At 63.5% G+C, this 18257-nt stretch overlaps 1 protein-coding gene across 1 annotated transcript; it reads left to right on the plus strand.

Annotated features, from left to right (window-relative positions):
• Positions 1-10554: 10554 nt before the first annotated feature.
• DLX4 (distal-less homeobox 4) lies at positions 10555-13342 on the plus strand. Its single transcript, XM_054224618.1, has 3 exons — positions 10555-10846; positions 12054-12247; positions 13091-13342. Exons 1-3 carry the CDS (start codon positions 10555-10557, stop codon positions 13340-13342), a joined length of 738 nt encoding a protein of 245 aa, XP_054080593.1.
• Positions 13343-18257: the final 4915 nt, after the last annotated feature.

An 18257-nucleotide genomic window follows, 5' to 3' on the forward strand; every position in this document is an offset into this window, starting at 1 on the left:
GGGATGTGGGCAGGTCTCTGAGGATGCCGCGGATCTCCCAGTGAGGGTGAGGACCTGACACACCGAAAGGGCTGAGTGCTGGAGAGGGAGTAGCCGGGGTGTAGGAGATGGTCAAACCCCAACTCCGTGGCAGTGCTAACGTAGATCAGGCGATAGCAGCTCCCTCTTTTTGCCGATTAAAATGCCTGTCTCCTCCAACAGCTCTGCCGAGCCGCGTGGCTCCAGCTGGGCATCACCCCTCCAAGCCCAGGACACAGGCCGGACTCTCTGCTTGTCCGAGGTTGGTGGCCACTTGTCCAGCCCAGTCCGTGAGGGTTTGGACTCAGGGAGCCCCCTGCACCAGAGCTGGGCACCCAGCCCGCCAGTCTGAGCTGTCTGGGGACGGCAATGGGACGGACGCCGGCTCCCAGCATCTCTGGAGTCGGAACAAGGCTGCAGGGGATGGGACAGGACGGTCCTTCCACACCGCAGCCTGGCCTTGGGAGGGATGCCCGGCGCCGCAGAGACCCCGGCGATGCCACGTCCCCTGGGGCAGGTCCCCTGGGCCCTCCTGGCCATGCCTGGGGAAACTTCTGCACCCGAGAGCCGTCGGGGAGGCAGCAATCTGGTACACCCTGCTCCCCAGGAGACTCCGAGGCGCCTCTTAATAGGACTTTAATTATACATTTACCGTCACCATTTTTTTCCTGCCTCTCTCTCTCCCTCTTGAGTTCAGCTTCCCCAGAGATGTAAATACCCGGCGCGTGCTGCGGGGACTGTCAGCTCTGCTAATGACCACCTGCGAGCGCGCTGGGGGAGAGAGGACGGTGGCGTGGGGACATGCTAGGTGACACTGCCCCGACTGGCTTGGCAGTGGCTCCCCGGCTCGGCCGGGGTGTCCCCGGGCCCCCAGGGCGGTGGCTCTGCCTCCAGCTCTGCAGCAAAGGACGGTGGCTCTGGGAGTCGGGCAGATGGCTGTCACTGGCCAGCAGAGGAGGGCTCAGGTCCTGCAAGGGGACCAGGATGCAGGGCTGTCCCTGCGCTCGCTCTGTGCAGCGGGACGATGCTACCAGGTGGCTGTTAGCCCTAGGCACTAGCCAGCCATTGGTGGCCACCAGACACCTCTGCCCTAGGGGGGAATCCCGGCTCCAAATGTCACACCGCCAGCTCTGCCAGTGTCCGCCCTCCTGGCATCCCTGCCGGAGCCGTCCCGCCTGCCTCAGGCGGTGTCTGGTGCCCACGGCGCTGGCAGGTTGCTTTTCGAAGCCGCCTGCCTTTCCCTCCGAGCCCTCTGCAGTGACGGGTGCGATTTGGCAGGGACGGAGCCCTCCTTTGCAGAGGGGAGGGTCCGGGCTGGGTCGGGCACCGCCTGGCACCGCGCCGTCAGGGAGCACCGCGGGCTCAGCCTGCTTTAAAGCCGAGCGGAGGGTCGGCTTCTGCCCTTTGCTGCCTCTGGGCAAGACCCAGACTCCTTTATTCAGGGGAAAAAACCTCACACTGAGAATTCCGCTTAAGTTGAGTCTGGGAATTTGGCCCCAGAGGCTTCAATAATTCTTTCTACATGGTACATGCAGAGAACAAAAAAAACCCAAGCCAAAAAACCAAGCAAACCAGAAAACAGCAATATAAGAGGAACAATTTCCTTTACCACTAACTTTCTCTCTGTTAATTAGCAAGAATGCGGGGTCGCTGATTATGATGCTCTTAATGTCTCTCCAAACCCACGTGTCCCGGCTGGGGACAGCGAGTGACCACGCAAGCGCTGAGCATCCCCGGGTCCCCCGGCATCGCGGGGGGCAGGAGGACCCAGGGCCAGGCTCTGCCCTGCTGTCACCTCTTCTGTGGGTAAATCGAGGACTCTGAGACGACAATTTTTTCCGAGGCTTGACCTGAGTCTGTTCCCTCTGAAACTCGTCGTTGGCTGCGAAGGAGGGGAAAGGAGCCAGGCCTGGGGCTGCTAACACGGCAGCTTTCATCGGGGCTAAAATATAGAGCCGGAATACAGAGAACGTGGCAGGTCCAACCCAGGGAGCTTCTCCCCCCTTCCCTAACACTGTGCCCGGACCAAGAGACAAGCTCGGCATCTTCATTCCCCCTGGGACACGCACAGCCATCGTCCTTGGCACCTTCCAGCAGCAAACCCACAGGAGCGAGTCACTGGGATGGGTCGGAAAACATCCATTTCTCCAGAGATGTTGAAGCTTTTCTGATTTATTGCTCCTTGCCCTCTTAAAAATTCATGAAATATTTTTGTTTTCAGAGTCAACCACCAAAAAGAAAAGGACATTTGGGACGCTGCTCTTCATTAAAGTAGTGAGGGACTTGGTGCGTGCATTTGGGGTTTTGGTGGAAGGCTTGGGAAACATCATCAGAATATATATTTTTCTCTCCAAGAATTCATTGAAAACTTTCTGTTCCACCAGTAAAATGTCACAGTGATTCTCCCCCTTCTTCATTCACCTGCTCGTGGACTTTTGCCACGGGACTCCAATGCGGTTCCTTGTGAGCCACACTTGGCTGACCCAGGAGCATCCCCCAGAGCCACAAGCTGCATCTCGAGCTCGGTCTGGCACGGGGCTTCGCTGAAAGCACCTTCTGATGACTATAAATCCAGGGAGGTGGGGATGGTTAAATCGCTCATCGTTTTCGGCAGAGGGAGTAGGTGCAGGGGAGGGCTGGGCTCCCCCCGCCGTCGAGGAGCCCTCTGTGCCAATTCAGCAAGCGCCGCAGATTTCCCATCACTCAATCCCCACCGCCTGGGCAACAGAGCAATTTTCTGTCATCACCGATGCGAAGTGCTCACCAACGAGGACTGAACGTGCCGTCGGCTGCAAGCTCGAGCCCTTCCTGTCGGCTCTTTAAACGCTGGGCAAATTCTTCCCCCCTGACCTGCAAGCTCCCGCACGTCCCACGGCACGGGGGTGGGCATGGGGTCGTCCACGCTCTCCCCTTCCCCGGCTCGAGTCCGCCTGCAAATGCAGCTTCCAGGGCTTGGGAGAGGCTGGGGGGGTCCCCGGTGCTCCTAAACGGGGGGTGCCGGTGTTGCCCTGTGGCATCGGGCTGTGGAAAGGCTGCCCGGCCGGCGTCCCCTCCCACAGCTGGAGCATCCCCAATGTGCGCCCTGAAAGTGGAGATCCCCCAAGGCGAAGGTCCCCCCCAGGTCCCCCCACTTGCCCCAACTTGAGATCAGATCATTTCGTGCCATTTCTCCGCACCAAAACCCAAGGACAGAGATTCCGCTGTGTCTTCCTCCCACCGGTCCCGTCAGTGGCGTCCCCCGACCCTCAGCTCAGACATTGGCCTTTCCCCAGGTTTTTGTAGCCATTCTGAGAGGCCTGGGCAGGGCTCAGATTTCAGAGGAAACCCCGCTATTTTTTCCTGATCCTTTACAAAACCAGAATGAAAACATCCCACAGATGGTGAGACACCCCCCCCCAACCCTTCTGACCCATCAAAATGTTTTGCTTTGAGAAAGTGGAAGGATTTTGTCCCACTTACTGGCATTTAAACAGGAGTTTGCTAGTTAAAAAAAAAAAAAAAAAAAAAGATTAGCTTGATTTTGAAGTGAAAAATTAATCTTTTCACTGCAACAAGTGACAGAAGGGGCTCTTCTTCCCAGGAGCTCAGCTCTTCCACCCATCCATACCAGTTCAGCTCTCGGGTTTTGCCTCCCATTCGCCGTCAAAGCGTCCCAGCATCAGCAGAACAGTCCCCCCCAGCCCAGCATCTGGACCCGGCGGGCGATGGAGGCGGGTTTTGCTGGGGGCGCTGGGCAGCCAGCGATGGCAGGGATGGAGCCCGGCATTGCCAGAGGAGGTCTCAGCCACAGCTTTCAACTCGCCAGCTGGGACGTTAAAAAAGAAAACCAATACCAACAACAACAACACAAAAAAACCACAAGAAAATCTGTGGGTTTTAAATCCCACCCTTGGCCAAGCCCCTTTGCAGAGAAACATGTCAGCAGGTGCCGCAGCCAGCGGGATGGAGCGGGATGCGGCGGGGGGACAAATGGGGGTTTAAATTCCTCCCATCCCATGGGCAGCGAGGTGGGAGCGGGGCTGGAATGGGATGCTCAGGGGGGGAAAATGGGGTTTTTTCATTCCTCCCACCCCATGGGCAGCGAGGTGGGAGCGGAGCATCGCCCCGGGAGCGCTGGGTGGGTGCCAGGGGTGGATGCTCTGCGAGCGCCTGGGACGGAGGGGGATGAGGGGAAGTAAGCACCGTCCTGGGCACCCAGAGCAAGAGGCGGCTGCGCCGGCAGCCGGGTACCACCCCGGGCACCTCACCCCCCTCAAACCACGGCGTCACCCCCCCGTCCCGCTCTGCCAGCCTGGCAGCTATTAGAGCTGTTAAAATAGGTGCTGCCCGTCGCAGTCCTAATCCCAAAGTTCAGAAAGTTTCTCCTTTAGAGACGTGTGCCTGCAAGAGAGTGTGTTAAAACAAACCAATCCGGGTTTATTGGATCAAATTCGCCGCTGAGAGGCCAGAGCTTCGTGAAGTCTTTGTTTAAATGCGGAGGTAGCCATTACCGACTGCCTGGTTATGTTGTTAAAGTTGCAAACCCTTAATGGGTCTCACTAAAGGGAAAAGAACGGCTTCTCAAATGAAGAGCCTGCGATAGGGAAGGAAAAGACCATTTATGCGAGGAAGAGTCCCCTGGAAATCGTGTAGAAAACCTGGGCCAGATCTTAATTGGGCTTGTTGGAAGGCTCAGCCTCTGGGGAAAATCAACCTCCAAACAGTTATCTAAAAAAAAAAAAAAGCAGCCAACAATCCAAACCAGCATTGTTCATTATTTAAATGCACAACAAATTCAAGATATCTAAAAAAATAATAATCTGGACCAGTATTTCCCATTATTTAACTGCTCCACTTACAACACAATAAATTCAACCTGTCCTTTTTATCTGCTCCACCCAGAACCAGTCAGTTTTGCACGGCTCCAGCAAAGGGAAGGGGCAGGGGGGGGAAGAGCATCACGTTAGAAGAGACGAGTGAGGTTTCAGGCTGGTGCCAACCAACAGCCGAAGTCCAAGAGACAGAGTTTCTCATGAGTGGAAAGAAAAGAAACGTAACTGGGGTTTTAACACTGGTTTTTGGAGCACCCTGAAGGATTTTCCGTGTTTGCATCAGCAGACAAGGTGCTTTCGCAGAGCCGGAGCTTTCCCAGTGACCACCGAAGGGCAGGCGGAGGGTTTGTCCCACGTCACCGTCCCCAGCGGGACGGGGTTCAGCTCGTGTCCAGCTTCGGTGCTCGCCGGCTCCCTGCGGTAGGGGTGGTGGGGAGCGAATGGGGGTTAAAAAGCCTCTTTAGCTGGTTCTCTTGTCAAATTAGCAGGGCAAGGCGCTGAGGCCGGGGCTAATGAATGGAATAATTGATTAAATATGTCATATTTCTGCCTAGCAGGTTCACACCTTCCCCAAAGGTTTCCAGATGGGGCATAATTATCCCCAAACTGGCTTCACACGCCAGGGCACAGGGGGAGGAACGGTGACATGGGGAATTTGGACAGCAGAAAATTGCTCCCGCAATTAATCCCAGGCACTTAATAAGCTCACCAAAGAACAGCAGGGCCGGGGAGAGACCCTCTCGGGTTTGGCCCTCAGCGGTGCCGGTCAGGAAGAGCTGGGGACGCTGGTGTAAATTTTCAGCCTCTGCGTTTATGGGGTAGCAAAACCAGCACCGGTTTTCTGTCTCCGAAGAAGATGCCACGAAGGGGAATTGTCCCCTCCCCTCTGCTCCCGCATCCCCCTGTCTCAGCGGGGGCCAAGGGCTGAAGCGGCGTAAATCAGGGGGAATACATGCCCCTCGGTGGATCGCTGCTGATTTACATCAGGGTCCTTCTATTCCTTTGATTTCCAGCCGGCAGTCCCTGGGAAAATCAAACCCAGACCAGATCTATGTCCTGGAAAACATTTTAAGTTCTAAAACAAAATATTTGCTTTATTGAGGGGGAGTGGGGAGAGTGATTTTAAGAATTTTCAACATCTATATGATTTCAGCTCAGCTCAAACCCGCGACGAAGCAGGGCACAAATCCTGGCCGAGGTGGTGGCTCTGACCGCAGCCGCGCTGCTGGCGAAATGCTGATTTACACCCCCCGGACGGTGCCTTTGATGGCACCAGGCTGACCCCCCCCAGCCTGTGGGTGCTGGAAAGCAAGAACCCCCCCAGCCCAGGCTTCAACCAGCCCAGCCCTGGCCAGGCCGGCTGCTGAGGCGGCAGCCTTTGGGACAAGCCATTTTTGAGCATCTTTTTTTCAGAAAAACCCTTTAAAATCCCTCCTGGAGACGCTGGAGTTCTGCAAAGGTAAAGGCGGGGCGGGGGGGGAATATTCATGTGAACTTTCTCTCCCCCTGTTGAAGCCGGGTCCCAGCCCCTCCTGTGACGGCCACATCGCTGTCACCTCCCAGGTGCGTGTCCCCTGGGCCACCCCTGCGCCGTCGGGTCACCTCCCCGCCAGCAGCTCCCGTCTCGCCTGGCTCGCGCCGTGAGTCACGGAGCCGGGGAACAGGTCCTGGGCGCTTCGGGGGTGTCTGACACCATCCGGGGGACGAATCCCGCTCCCACTGGTGTTGGTGGTCCCCTGGGGGGCAGGATTGGGCCCTGGGAAAGGAGCGGTCGTGGAGCACAGCCCTTACCCTGCTCCAGCCCCCTCCCGGGGGATGCTCCCTCTAAACCCAAATTATTCTGTGGTTCTACGCTCTCCAATGGCCCCTCATCCTCCTGGTCCCCCCCCGCCGGGGATGGCTTTTGCTCCAGCCAACAAGTCGAAAAAGCCGGAGGAGAAGCCGAGGGGAGAAGCCAGTGCCGCAGGTCCCTGGGCAGAGGAGCCCGTCCCCCCCAGGCACCCCGTCCCCCGCCGGCACCCCGTCTCCCCGCGCTCCCCCGGGATTACTGACGGGGCTGGAGATAGCGCGGTTGTTCGTTAGCGTGGCAGCGGTGGCGTGTGGGAGGGCAGACGCCAGGCTGTCTGCTCCCACTTTGTTCGGCTTGTTATTAACTTCTCCTTGGGCTGCCATTAACCCAGAATTCCTGTACTTGGCTTCAGGCTTTCCCCGCGCCGCTCTATCTCCAGCGCGTAATTACAGCTGTTGGGATCTCCCTTTATCTCGGAGGATCTTGTAGGTTTGTTACCTGGCACATGCTTTCCTGCTCCCCCCCCCCCCCAACACACCCTTCCCTGCACCCCTTTAATCCTTCCTGCTTTCATCAGCCTCGGTGCCGGCAGGTAAAAAAAACCCGGAGCCTCCATCGCCTGGGCTTTGCACCGGCGAAGCCGCATCCCGAGTGCTCGCCGCGGCCGGAGCATCGCTGGGCCGGTGAACGGCAGCGGCTCCTGCGTGTCCTGGCTGGCAGCGCCCGGCGCGGTCCCTGCCACCCCGTGGGTCTCGGCGTGTGTCAGCACCTTCCAGCCCCGAGACTGAGACTTTGAATTGGCACCCAGCGCGGCCCTTGATTTATTTTTTTAATTTAATGCGAGTCGACTTGATGTATTTATTTTGGCAGCGGGTTACCCCCTCAAACCCCAAACCCTGCTCAAACAGCGTGTTCCGTCCCTGCCAGCCCGCGCCGAGACAAACAGGAGGCTGGGACGTGTCCCCCCGGGCGCGCGCCCCGCGCTCGGCCCCGGGCAGGTGCCTGGGTGGCACCAGCTCCTGCCCTCCAGCTGCCGAAGCCGCCGGGAGCCAGCCCCGGGTGAGCCGTGGCTGCGAGCAGGGAGTTTTTTAGCGCCTGAAGGGTTCGGTGCCAGTTTCTGACCCCATCTCCCAAGGGAACGCGGGGCAGGGAGCGCTGTCCCCCCCGGGCTCGGAGACGGGGTGTCCTCTTGGCACAGGATGGGGGTCGGGGATGCTGAGATCGACACCTGCAGCCCTCCCCGACCCAAAACTCTGCCTGTGCGAGACGGTGTGGAGTCGGGGAGGACAAGGAGGAGGAGGAGGAGGAGGAGGAGGAGATGCAGCGCCTCTCCTCTGATGTCACCCCTGCCTCGTTGCTCGCCCTGGGCTGCCCCATGCCAAGGGACATCCTCAAGTGGGGGGATCCGCTCCCTCTCCAGCCCCCAGGCGTGGCGGGGTGGGATCCCTCCTTGGCATCACGGGCGAAACAGAGCCGCAACGCCTCGGCCCAGGAGGGGATTCGACCCCAAGGGTCCTCCTCCTCCTGCCAGAAGTCAAATATTGCCCCAAAACAGCCATGGGGACGCTATCGCTCTGCCAGCACCTGGCACAGGGACCCTGGGTCCTCTGCTACCTGGTAGACATTTTGGGGTACTTACATTTGTATTTAATTATCGGTATTTATCATGTCCACCATGTAGAAGAGGGGTGGGAGGGCACAGGGGGCTGGGAAGAGGGTCCTGGTCCCCTGAGCATTTGAACCCCCCGGGATCCATCCCTGGGGCCCTCCCTGCCAGCACGGACATCCTCAGTGGGACAGGGGGGGGGATGCAGCCCCCAGCCCCCGCATCTCCCTCCCACCCTCAGCGCTGGGGCGCGGAGCCGTGGAGGGAGCGGAGCCGCCGGTAGCTCATCCCAGCAAGCCAGCACCCGTCCCCGGAGCCGGTGAGGGTTGAGTCACCCCGGCAGGGAAAGTGCGGAGCCGGGGTAAGAGCAGATCAGCAAAGGTTTCCTCTGACACTCGCAGTGGCCACGCTTCGCCCGCGGTGCTGGCCAAGCTGGGCTCCCTGCGGATGATCCGGCCAGCCCAGGGCAGGGCTGGAGAACATCTGGATTTCTCCTTGGGCCTCTTTTTATTTGCCTCTTCGCCCCTGCTTTTGCCTGGGTGGAGTTGGGGGATTTTCCACATTGGCCCCTGGAGTTCGGTGGCCCAGGCAGAGGTGGCAGGACAGCTTCTCCCCGTGCCCAAATTTAGGGCTTTCGTAGGATTTTGAGCCCTTGTCACCCCTGAGCACAGTCCCTGCTGGGATGGAGGGACACGGGGATCCCAGAGCCTGTGCCCAGCACGGAGGGGCCGGTCTGTGGGTGGAAATGGTCCTTATGGGGCCGTGAGCGGAGGTTTAGGGAGGTCGGGATGGGGAGAGGGCAGAAGCCATCAGCCACGGAGGGTGGGAGGTGGGTCAGGGGAAGGGTGGTTGCACTGGGAGTGGGGCAGGACACGGTCCCAGCGTGTCCCGGGGTTAGCCAGGAGATCGGCTATTTATATGGGAGCTCCTGGCCCCAGCTCGCGGTGACTCAGACCCAGCGCGATGGCCAGATGGAAACTTGTTTTGAAGATGGTCTAATGGGAGGGCGGGGACAGGGGACCCTCCCTGCCAGCATCCCCGGCCGCCTGTCACCTCCTCGCTCCCTCGGGGCTGCTCCTCTCGGGCAAACCCCGTGCCGGGTGGCAGCTGAGACCTCGTGGCCGGTGCTTGGCTCAGCACGGGCCACCCGGCAGCCTTTCCTGCTCTGTCACCTCAGTGTCCCCAAACCCACCACCGCGGTGCAGCCAGGGCTCATGGACCCCATCCAGGGCTTGGTGTGAGACCTGGGATTGCAAGAGGTGCAAATCCTCCCTGCCAGCACCGTCCGGGGCCCCGGCTGGCTGTCCCCAAAGGTGGTGACAGCATCCCCCGGCCCTGGCGGGGTTTTTTTACCCACGGTTTGCCCCGGCCGTCAAACCGGGGTGGAGGCTGCGGGCCCCACGCACCCGGCGGGGTCAGGGCTCCCTGGGGCAGTGGGAGGGCGCAGCCGGGCAGGTCGGCGCCTGCCGCCGGGATCGGGGCCCCGCGGGGACGGGGTGCTGCCGACGCCAGGGGAAGGGGCCTCCTGTCTGCCAGGGCGGGCGCCGACGGGGCGGCTGCGGGGCTCCCCCCCCGCCACCCCGGCACCCTGGGTGTCCTCCCCCAGCACCCATGAGCACGGGGACCCGGGATGCACGGGGCCTCGACGCCCTGCGCGTCCGTGTCCCTCCGTCTGGTGTCTGTCCCTCCCGTGTCCATCCTTCTCCCATCCCTGCTGTGTCCCGCCGTCCATGCACTGGTGAGCTGAATGTGAACGGCCTCAGCTCCTCCTTGCCCAGGGTCTGTCCTCGGGGGCGGCCCAGGGCTGCCCCATGTCCCCCCTCAAGGGGACGTGTCCTGCCAGGGCCATGTGCGCAGGGAGTCACCGTCCACACCCTGTGTCCCTGATGGAGGGGGGGTCCCTGAGAAGGGATCGCCCCCCCTCCAACCCCACACGGCCAGGAGCGCGTGGGTCAGGACCCCCCCGGGACGCTCAGCCAGCACACCGGGGGTCGGGGTGTCCCCACGCCGGGGGTCGCCTCCGGGGAGGGGACACGTTGCTCCGCGCCGGGTCACAGACGGGGGCGGGGGGGGGGAACCCCGGGGCGGGGGGACACAGAGAGGGGGCTGCCCCCGAGGGGTGCGGGGGGTAACCGGGGGGTGGGGGTGCCCCGGGGGCGTGACGTCATCGCGGGCGTGGCCTGGCGGGGCGGGGCGGGGCGGGCAGGGGATCCCCCGGGCGCGGGGCCGCCGTGCGGCAGCGCGGAGCCCGTCGGGGGGCGGCGGGGGCTCGGCGCGGCACTGCGGGCTCCGGGGGCTGCCCGCCCCGGCCCGGCCCGGCCCGGCCCACCATGACCATGAGCTCCGTGGCCGAGAGCCTGCTGGGGCCCGATCCCTCCAAAGCCGCTTTCCTGGAGCTCGGTCACCCCTCGCCGCCGCACTACCCGCTGCACGGCCTCCACCCCGCCGGCCACCCCCAGCACGACCCGCCGCCCTTCGCCTCCTACGGCCGGCCCGGGCCCTACCCCTACACCGGCGGTGCCCCCCCGCCGCCCCACGGGGGTCCCTACCTGCCCTACCCGCCCCCCGGCGCCCAGCATCCCCCGGCCGGGCTGGCCCACGGCTCCAGGCTGCAGGACGCAGGTAAGGTGGGCGCGGGGTGCTCGGCGCTGCACGCCCGCCCCCGGGCACCCTCCCGGCCGGCTGCGGCCGGGATCCACCGGGAAGCGCCGGGACGGAGCCGTCGGAAGCGGGTTGGGGGCAGCGCCGGCCCGTCGGGGCAGCGGCGACGCGGGGCTCGACCCGGCGGGGAGGTCCCCGAGGGGCCCCGCGGGGGCCGGGGGCGGTGTCCCCCCGCACCCGGAGCGCCCGGAGCCCCGTGCGGATGGGCGGCTGCGTGGTTGCAAGAAACCTCGGGGATGGGGAGCATCAGAGCCCCGGCTGCCCGCATCCCGCACCCTGAGACCCGCAGCTGCCCGTACCCTGCGCCCTGTGCCTGCCCGGGTGGGACGGACTCTCCCCTCTGCCCCACAGCCACCATGCTCTGATCTCAGCTCCCTGCCCCATCGCATCCCTGCGCCCCACTGTTTTCCCCAAAAGCTGATGCAGGAAACTGCAAGCTGAGCCCCCCCAGAGAGAAGCAGCCCCCAGGAGGGGTCTTGAGCCCGGCTGAGGCCCTGTCGGCCCCTCGCCAGCTCCGGGGGGCTGTGGCCAGAGCAGACTATGTGTGGGATGTACGTGGGCGCGCAGACACACTCGCCACCGTGAGCCTTGTGCTGCTGAGCTGGGGACCACCTTGTCCCCTCTGGGCTTCTGCCCCGCACAAGCCACGTGGCCCAGGATGGACCCAGGGATGCTCAAAGGGACGGAGCAGGGAGGAGATGGGGAGGGGGGCACGGACCTCAAGCGAGGGGCTACCGGGGGGCTCGCTGCAGCCCCGGAGAGCAGTGTGCCCATAGCAAGGGCCCCCGGGACAGGGGTGTCTGTCCTCCTACCCCCTCCATCACCCCGTGGGGCCCTGCCTGGCCCCCCCCAATGGTTGCACAGCAGATGGGCCTGTGGCCTGCCTGCTTTTGGGCTTGTATAATGATATTGAATGAATAATCCCATCCCTCCCTTCCTCCTCCTGTTTCCCCTTTGCTTTACCTGGGACTTAATCAAACCAGCCTGGCAAAAGCAGCACCCCCCCTACTTATTTCTCCCCCCCTCCAAAACTAACCTCCAAAAACCAAAACCCACTGCAGCCCCCAGGGCCGGGGTGGGATGGTTTGGGGGGGTTGGTGGTTTGGGTTTTTTTTAACCTCCCAGCGCGTTGGTTTAACCAACTCCCTGCTGCTCTCCCGCCCCCCAGAGCATGAGAAGCCCCCGGCCGTCGCCAATGGGGAGCTGCGCATCAACGGCAAAGGGAAGAAGCTGCGCAAGCCCCGCACCATCTACTCCAGCCTGCAGCTGCAAGCCCTCAACCAGCGCTTCCAGCAGACCCAGTACCTGGCGCTGCCGGAGCGTGCGGAGCTGGCGGCCCAGCTGGGGCTCACCCAGACCCAGGTATGGCCCCCGAGAGGGGACAATCGCAGGGGGGGCTCCTGCTCGGGAGCGACTCTGGATTTCAGGCTGCGTCACGACGCCGGGGTGCAACTGGAAGCGTGCCGAGCCGTGCCGTGCCGCGGCTGGGGAGCCTGGCGCCGGTGGGCCCCCGGGGCTCGGGTTCGGGGCGCTCCGGCTCACACCTCCCAGCGGCACCGGGACTTTCCCAGCCCCGGAGCCTGGCTGCCGGCCCGGCCGTGCCCCGGCGTTGGGCGGCCCAGGGCCGCGGGACGGGGCGAGTGGGTTTTTGAAGGCGATGGGGAGAGACAGGCAGGCGGCAGCGGTGCAGCCCGGAGCCGGGGGCGAAGCGAGCTCATAAAGCCGGGGAAGAGGAGGCAAGTGGGAACCTGCCGGCAGCGCGGGGGGGACCGTGGGGAGGAATGAGCGGGGCCACCACCCCAGCGCAGCGGGCCCCACCGCGCCGCACCCCGGCCCAGCCCCGGCACCCAGCAGGGCTGGGGGGGGCACAGCCCGAGCTGGAGTGGGGGGAGAACGTGGGGACACATGGAGATGTGCACGGTTGGGGGCTCCTGGCTCGCTCCCCGTCTGTCTGGGCTCCCTGTGCCTCTTCCCACATTCTCCTCCTGCTGCCTTTAGTGGAGTCTCTGGTGGCTTGTAAGGGGTTGGGCTCAGAGCCCGGCTTATCTCACAGACCCCCACAGAATCGGCTGTGCCCCCAGAATAGGGCAGGCGTAGATGGGGAGATGCCAGAGGGGTCTGGAATTATTGATGCTGGGGGTCTAGGAGGGAGAACATTGGCCACAGACCCCATCCTCCGCACTCACCCCGCGCTCCCTCCCGCAGGTGAAGATCTGGTTCCAGAACAAGCGCTCCAAGTACAAGAAGATCATGAAGCAGGGCTCCAGCGCGCCCGATGGGGAGCACCTCCACACCGCCACCTCCCTCTCCCCCTGCTCCCCCAACGTCCCCCCGCTCTGGGACATCCCCATGCCGGGCAAAGGGCCCCCCCTGGCCCCCAGCAGCTACATCAACAGCTTCGGCGCCTGGTACCAGCCGCACCCGCAGGACGCCATCCCCCGGGCCCCCATGATGTGACGCTGCCACGGCTCCAGCACCCGCTGGCTCCGGGAGGGCCAGCGAGGGGGGGAGGATGCTCTGCTGCTGCCCCCCCAAGGGACCGGGGAGCCCAGCGAAGCCCTGGGGGACCCCAGCGAATGGAGATGGAGGAAGAGGAGGAGGAGGAAGGCGACCGCGGTCTGCAGGGACCGGGGGATCGCCTGCTCCATCGTGGCCTGAAGTGAGACAGCTCCGGCACGACGTCCTGGTGGGACAGGACTTGGCCTCCAGCTGCAGCCCCGGGTCCCTCCGTTCATGGACATGGGGCAGGGGGGGGGCCCGAGCGGGGCTGGGGGTCCCTGGACCTTCCCGGCCTGGCTTTATTTATAAATACGGTCTGTTATTGTATGTGTTCCCCCCCCCCTTTATAAATAGGCTGTACACTTGTAAAGTAATGACTGCTTCTCCTTTGGGGGGGCTCTGTCCCCGATTTGGGGGAGATGCTTCGGTCCCGGTCCTCGGAGGCTCCCGTCTCCAAAATCTCCCGGGAAAACAGCCCCATGGGGATGGGGGCACTGGAACGGGAGGATGGGGCTGTGTCCCCTCCCAAACATCTGTGCGGGACCTGCCGTTATTTCCAGCCATGCGATCGCTCCCCCGAAATGGAGGCACAATTATAGTAATTGTCGGCCCAGGCCCCTGGGTGAGGGGCTTCTCGCCGCCTCCTCGGGGTAATTACAGGCAATTTGGAGCTGTTGAAGATCTCTCCCTTAATAGGGGCAGGAGGGGGGGGGGGCAGGCTGGGGGGGGTCGAGCCGGGGGTGTCTGCCCCACTCTCCAGCAGCCGCCGTCAGTCCCTGGCCCCAGGAGCCAGGGGGCTCTGGGAGAAGGGGGCTATTTTTCAGCTGCGGCTTTGACCTGCAGAATAAACGCTCCCTTTGTGCTTTTCAGAGGCCAGAACCTGGCTAGAAAATGCATTATCCTTATTTCTGGGTTTTACCAATCCTGCTCAGTGTTTGTCACCCACCAGGGGGACAAGACCCGCGCTGGGGCTCTCCCCCGCAGAGATTTGCTGGCGCAGCGAGCTTGTACCGAGGTTTGCTCTGCTGCACGAACACGCCGTGCTCCTCACTCTGGATATTCCCACCTTGTATTTCCCCCCCCGCCGAGGGTCACCACCTGCCCCGGGGACCCTGTTTCCCACCCCAGCCGGCGGGACCGGGGAGGGAGCGATGCCGTGATGCCACGCGCGGCTCTGTTTGCTTTGCGCCTTCGGCAGCGCCCGGGGCCAGAGTTTTTCCGAGACCTTGGCTCCCACCCGCGGAGTCGGGTTTTTGAGCAATTGATCGATAGCGGGAGACATGGGCAGGGATGGAGACCAGGTGCCGAGCGTGGGAATGGCGTGCACCAGGGTCCGATCCCTCGGCCGAGAGGTTTGGGGTGCTGGCCGTGACCCTGCCAGGATGTGGGGGTGGTTGTCCCCCGCTGTGTCCTGTGACGGCCATGGGCACCTTGCAGCGATGGCATGGGGAGGATGTGGAGCCCACGGGCTGGGGACACCCTGGGGGACACCGTGGCCAGGACAAATTGCAGTCCGGGGCCAAGACGTGGTGTCCCCTGCATGGGTGGATGGTGTCCACACCTGGGGACGAGTTTGGCAGAAGCAGGGGTCTGTGCAGGGCAAGGCTGGCTTTATTTTCCCTGAGCGATGGAGCCCAAGGCTTTAGGGAGGTGGATGGATTTACTTTGCACGACGTTGGAGGAAAGGAGAATTTCTCATCCAGAGACTGGGGAAAAAACAGCTCCTCACGGGTGGGATTTACTCTGGGCAGGGGCACTGGGCTGGAAAGTGTGACTCTTCTGCAGGAATTACCCCCCAGCTGTGGAAAGGGGCTGAAACCTGGTGTGGTCCCAGCTGCGAAGGGCTCTTGGATGACTCGGGGTGCTGCCGTGGAGGAGCTGGTTGCTGGGTGCCATCCTGGTCCTGTGCGTTTGGGGTGACCCCAGCAGAGCTGGCAGTGGGGTTGGAGGGGGCTCGGTGGCATGGCGTGCTGGGGGGGCACAGGCTCTGGCGTGATGGGGGAAGCAGGAGGCAGAGGCTGCGGCGCCCGCTCGGCTTTCCCGATGGATGTGCTGCCAAGGACCTGCAGCCAGAGCCGCTCGCAGGTCCCGTCTTGCAGCGGGAGGGAGGCAGCAGCCCTCGGCTCCCGGGGCCACGATCCAGCCCGCCCGGCGCTGGCAGTGCCACCGGGACGGCGGCTGGCGCCCCGACCTCACCGGGGGGGGGGGACGCGGACGCCTTTGCCCGGGGCTCCCCCCACCACATACACGGGAGAGCCGCCGCTGACCCCTCCTGCCCTGACGCGTGGGATCAGATCCCAGTTCGGGCACCCTTGGGCGCAGGGAAATTCCCGCTCCAGCCCATCTCAGGGGAGCCCCGTCCCCGCTGCCACACACCTGTGCTCGGGTCCTGCTCGGGATGCTCCTCTGGGATGGGGATGGGAACAGGGAGGGGGTCCTGTGCCCTGAGGAGAGGGTCTGGGGGCTTCTTTGCCCCTTTCTCTGCAGCCAAACCGGGCGGTGATCCCGCTTTCCTCTGCACCCCGGGAGAGGGGTGGCATTGCCAGCACGGCATCGCCGAACCCGCTCTTGGCTCTTCCCCGCCTGGTTGAGGACACTCAGAAAAGGCCAAGAGCCCCCAGACACCCCGTTCTGGTGGAGTTCAACCCCCTGGATGGGAGAAATCCCACTGGGGGACGGGGATGTCCCCGGGCTTGTTCGGGTCCCTCTTCCCTCCACCAGTTCAGCTGGAAACCCAGCCGGCCCCCCTCAAATTGCCAGGGCGGGTTTGGGCAGCGGCGGGGGGGACTTGTTGTCCCCTTCCCATCCCCAGCCCGGGCAGGGTGATGGGACACAGACCCCGACAGGGAGCAGAGAGGTCCCCGAGGCCACCATCCTATTTTCCAGCACTGACAACGGTGATGGAACCCTGTCTGGCGGCGATGCCGTGGCTGCCCAGCGTCGCTCCTCGGCTCCTGCTGCCACGTGCCAGGTTGGCCAAGAGCTGGGGAGGGGACGAAGGTGGATGCCGGGCCGGGCCGTGGGTGGGCAGCTGCCCCCGCGCTTTGTGCTGGCAGCGGCGTGACGCAAGCGGCTGGAAGCGGCGTGTCGCAATGGGGCAGGAAACGTGTGCCGCGCTGGGGGGCTGCGCGCCGGGGCTTGCGCGTGTGGGGCAGAGCCGGGGGAGGACACTGGGCACTGCTGCCCCACAGCTTGGACCCACAAGGGGGTAGAAACCACATCTGAGCCCTCACCTATCCGTAGCCACTGCCAAAATCCCCTCCGAGGGGCTGGGTGTCCCCAGCATCCCCACCGGTACCGGCCGGTGCCACTTTCCATTCCCGGTGCCGGCAAGGGGTAACTGGGATAACAGGGATAACGAAGGATGGTGATTTTATTGCTCTGCCAGGGCTGGGTGAGGGATGCTGGGAGGAATGGGGTGATGGGGTGATGTCCCCACCCCAGGGGGGTCCTGCCTCTGGCTCTCATGCCCCATTCTCTTTCGGGAGCATGCCGGGGCCACAGCCGCTGGCAGGCGGAGTGGCCTTGGCGAGGGATGTTGGGGTCCCACAGCCCCTTTTGGGGAGCCCTGGGGGGTCTTGGCCACCTCTGGGCTGGAAGAGCTGCAGGTGATGCTGGTGGTGACCCCCCCCGGGCTGTTGGAGATGGATCTGAGTGAGGAAGCGGAGGGGGAAGGCAGCCGAGAGGGGCTGTGCCTGGCTCTGCCACGGCTCCTCGGGCAGGTGCAGGGGGCTCCTGGCACCCACCCCATGGGCTGTGGGTGCTGCGACCCCTGGCAACCCCCAGCCCCACGTGGGCTCCGGGACGTGCTCTGTGGCGGGGACAGAGGAGTGGGACAGGAGGGACAGGGGGGCTACACGTGCACTGTGTCTTCCCCCGTGCCCATCCCCGCAGCGTCGGGGCTGGTGGCACAGGCTGCCGGGGCAGCCCGGCTTGCAGGCAGGGCTGCTGGAGGGGAGCAGGGTTAGCGCCTGCCTGCAGGCAGTGATGCACCCAGCATTTATATAATCCAAGGGTATGTAATCTGCCGTCTTTCTATTTTTTTTCCCTCCCCCCCCCAAAAAAAATGTTAAAAAATTAAAAAATAAATAAAATAACCCCTCACCAGCTCATGCCACGCTTCTCACTCCAGGCAATGCCGCTCGGTTTCCTCCTCTCCCAACCCGCCTCCCCCTCGCTCTTGCTGGCAGCCTCCCCCCAGGAACAACCCCCCGTCTCCAGCGCGTCTGCCCCACTCCGGGGCGGCTGCTCCCCCCCTCCGACCCCAGCCCCAACCCCGAGCCCTGGGGGACGGGGGGGCTCGCAGCACCCCTCAATTCTTTGCAACCTGCCGGGTCATGCAGGTACCACAGGGGGATGCCCGGGGTCCCGATGGTGGCACAGGGGATGGGGATGGGGAGCGGGGATGGGGATGGGGAGCTGGCGGGTGCAGCCCATGGGGGGATTTGGGGAAACCCAAAATCCCCGGGTTGGCCTCACGTGGACGTGGCCATGGAAAGGGGGGACATAGGGACACTGGGATGTGTCCTGGCTGTGACAGCACCCCTCGGTGCTGGGGGTGTCCCCGGTCAGCGCAGAGGGACCATCCCTGGGGCCACCCCACGGAGAGCTGGATGCAGCGCGGGGGGCTGGGGGACCCCCCACAGCCATCGGCGACTTGATGCCGGGGACCAGGGCAGGTCCCCTGTCCCCAGCACGGCTCGGTGGGGACAGCACCAGGATGGGTGACCCTTGGCCACGCTCCCACCTGTGAGACGATGCCGGTGACAGTGGGGACAGTGGGGCAGGGGGACCAGCACGGTTCAGCCCCAGTCCCTGTCACCGTCCCCTGCGTCTGGGGGGGTGTCTTTGGGTCACTCGAGCCCTCCCAGCC

This window comes from Rissa tridactyla, chromosome 19 (assembly GCF_028500815.1).
Source record: "Rissa tridactyla isolate bRisTri1 chromosome 19, bRisTri1.patW.cur.20221130, whole genome shotgun sequence".
Taxonomy (NCBI): domain Eukaryota; kingdom Metazoa; phylum Chordata; class Aves; order Charadriiformes; family Laridae; genus Rissa; species Rissa tridactyla.

Coding starts and splice junctions, on each gene's coding strand:
- DLX4 (XM_054224618.1), top strand. CDS start 10,555: ATGACCATGAGCTCCGTGGCCGAGAGCCTGCTGGGGCCCGATCCCTCC. Junction 10,847..12,053: donor CTCCAGGCTGCAGGACGCAG/GTAAGGTGGGCG, acceptor CCCGCCCCCCAG/AGCATGAGAAGCCCCCGGCC. Junction 12,248..13,090: donor TGGGGCTCACCCAGACCCAG/GTATGGCCCCCG, acceptor TCCCTCCCGCAG/GTGAAGATCTGGTTCCAGAA.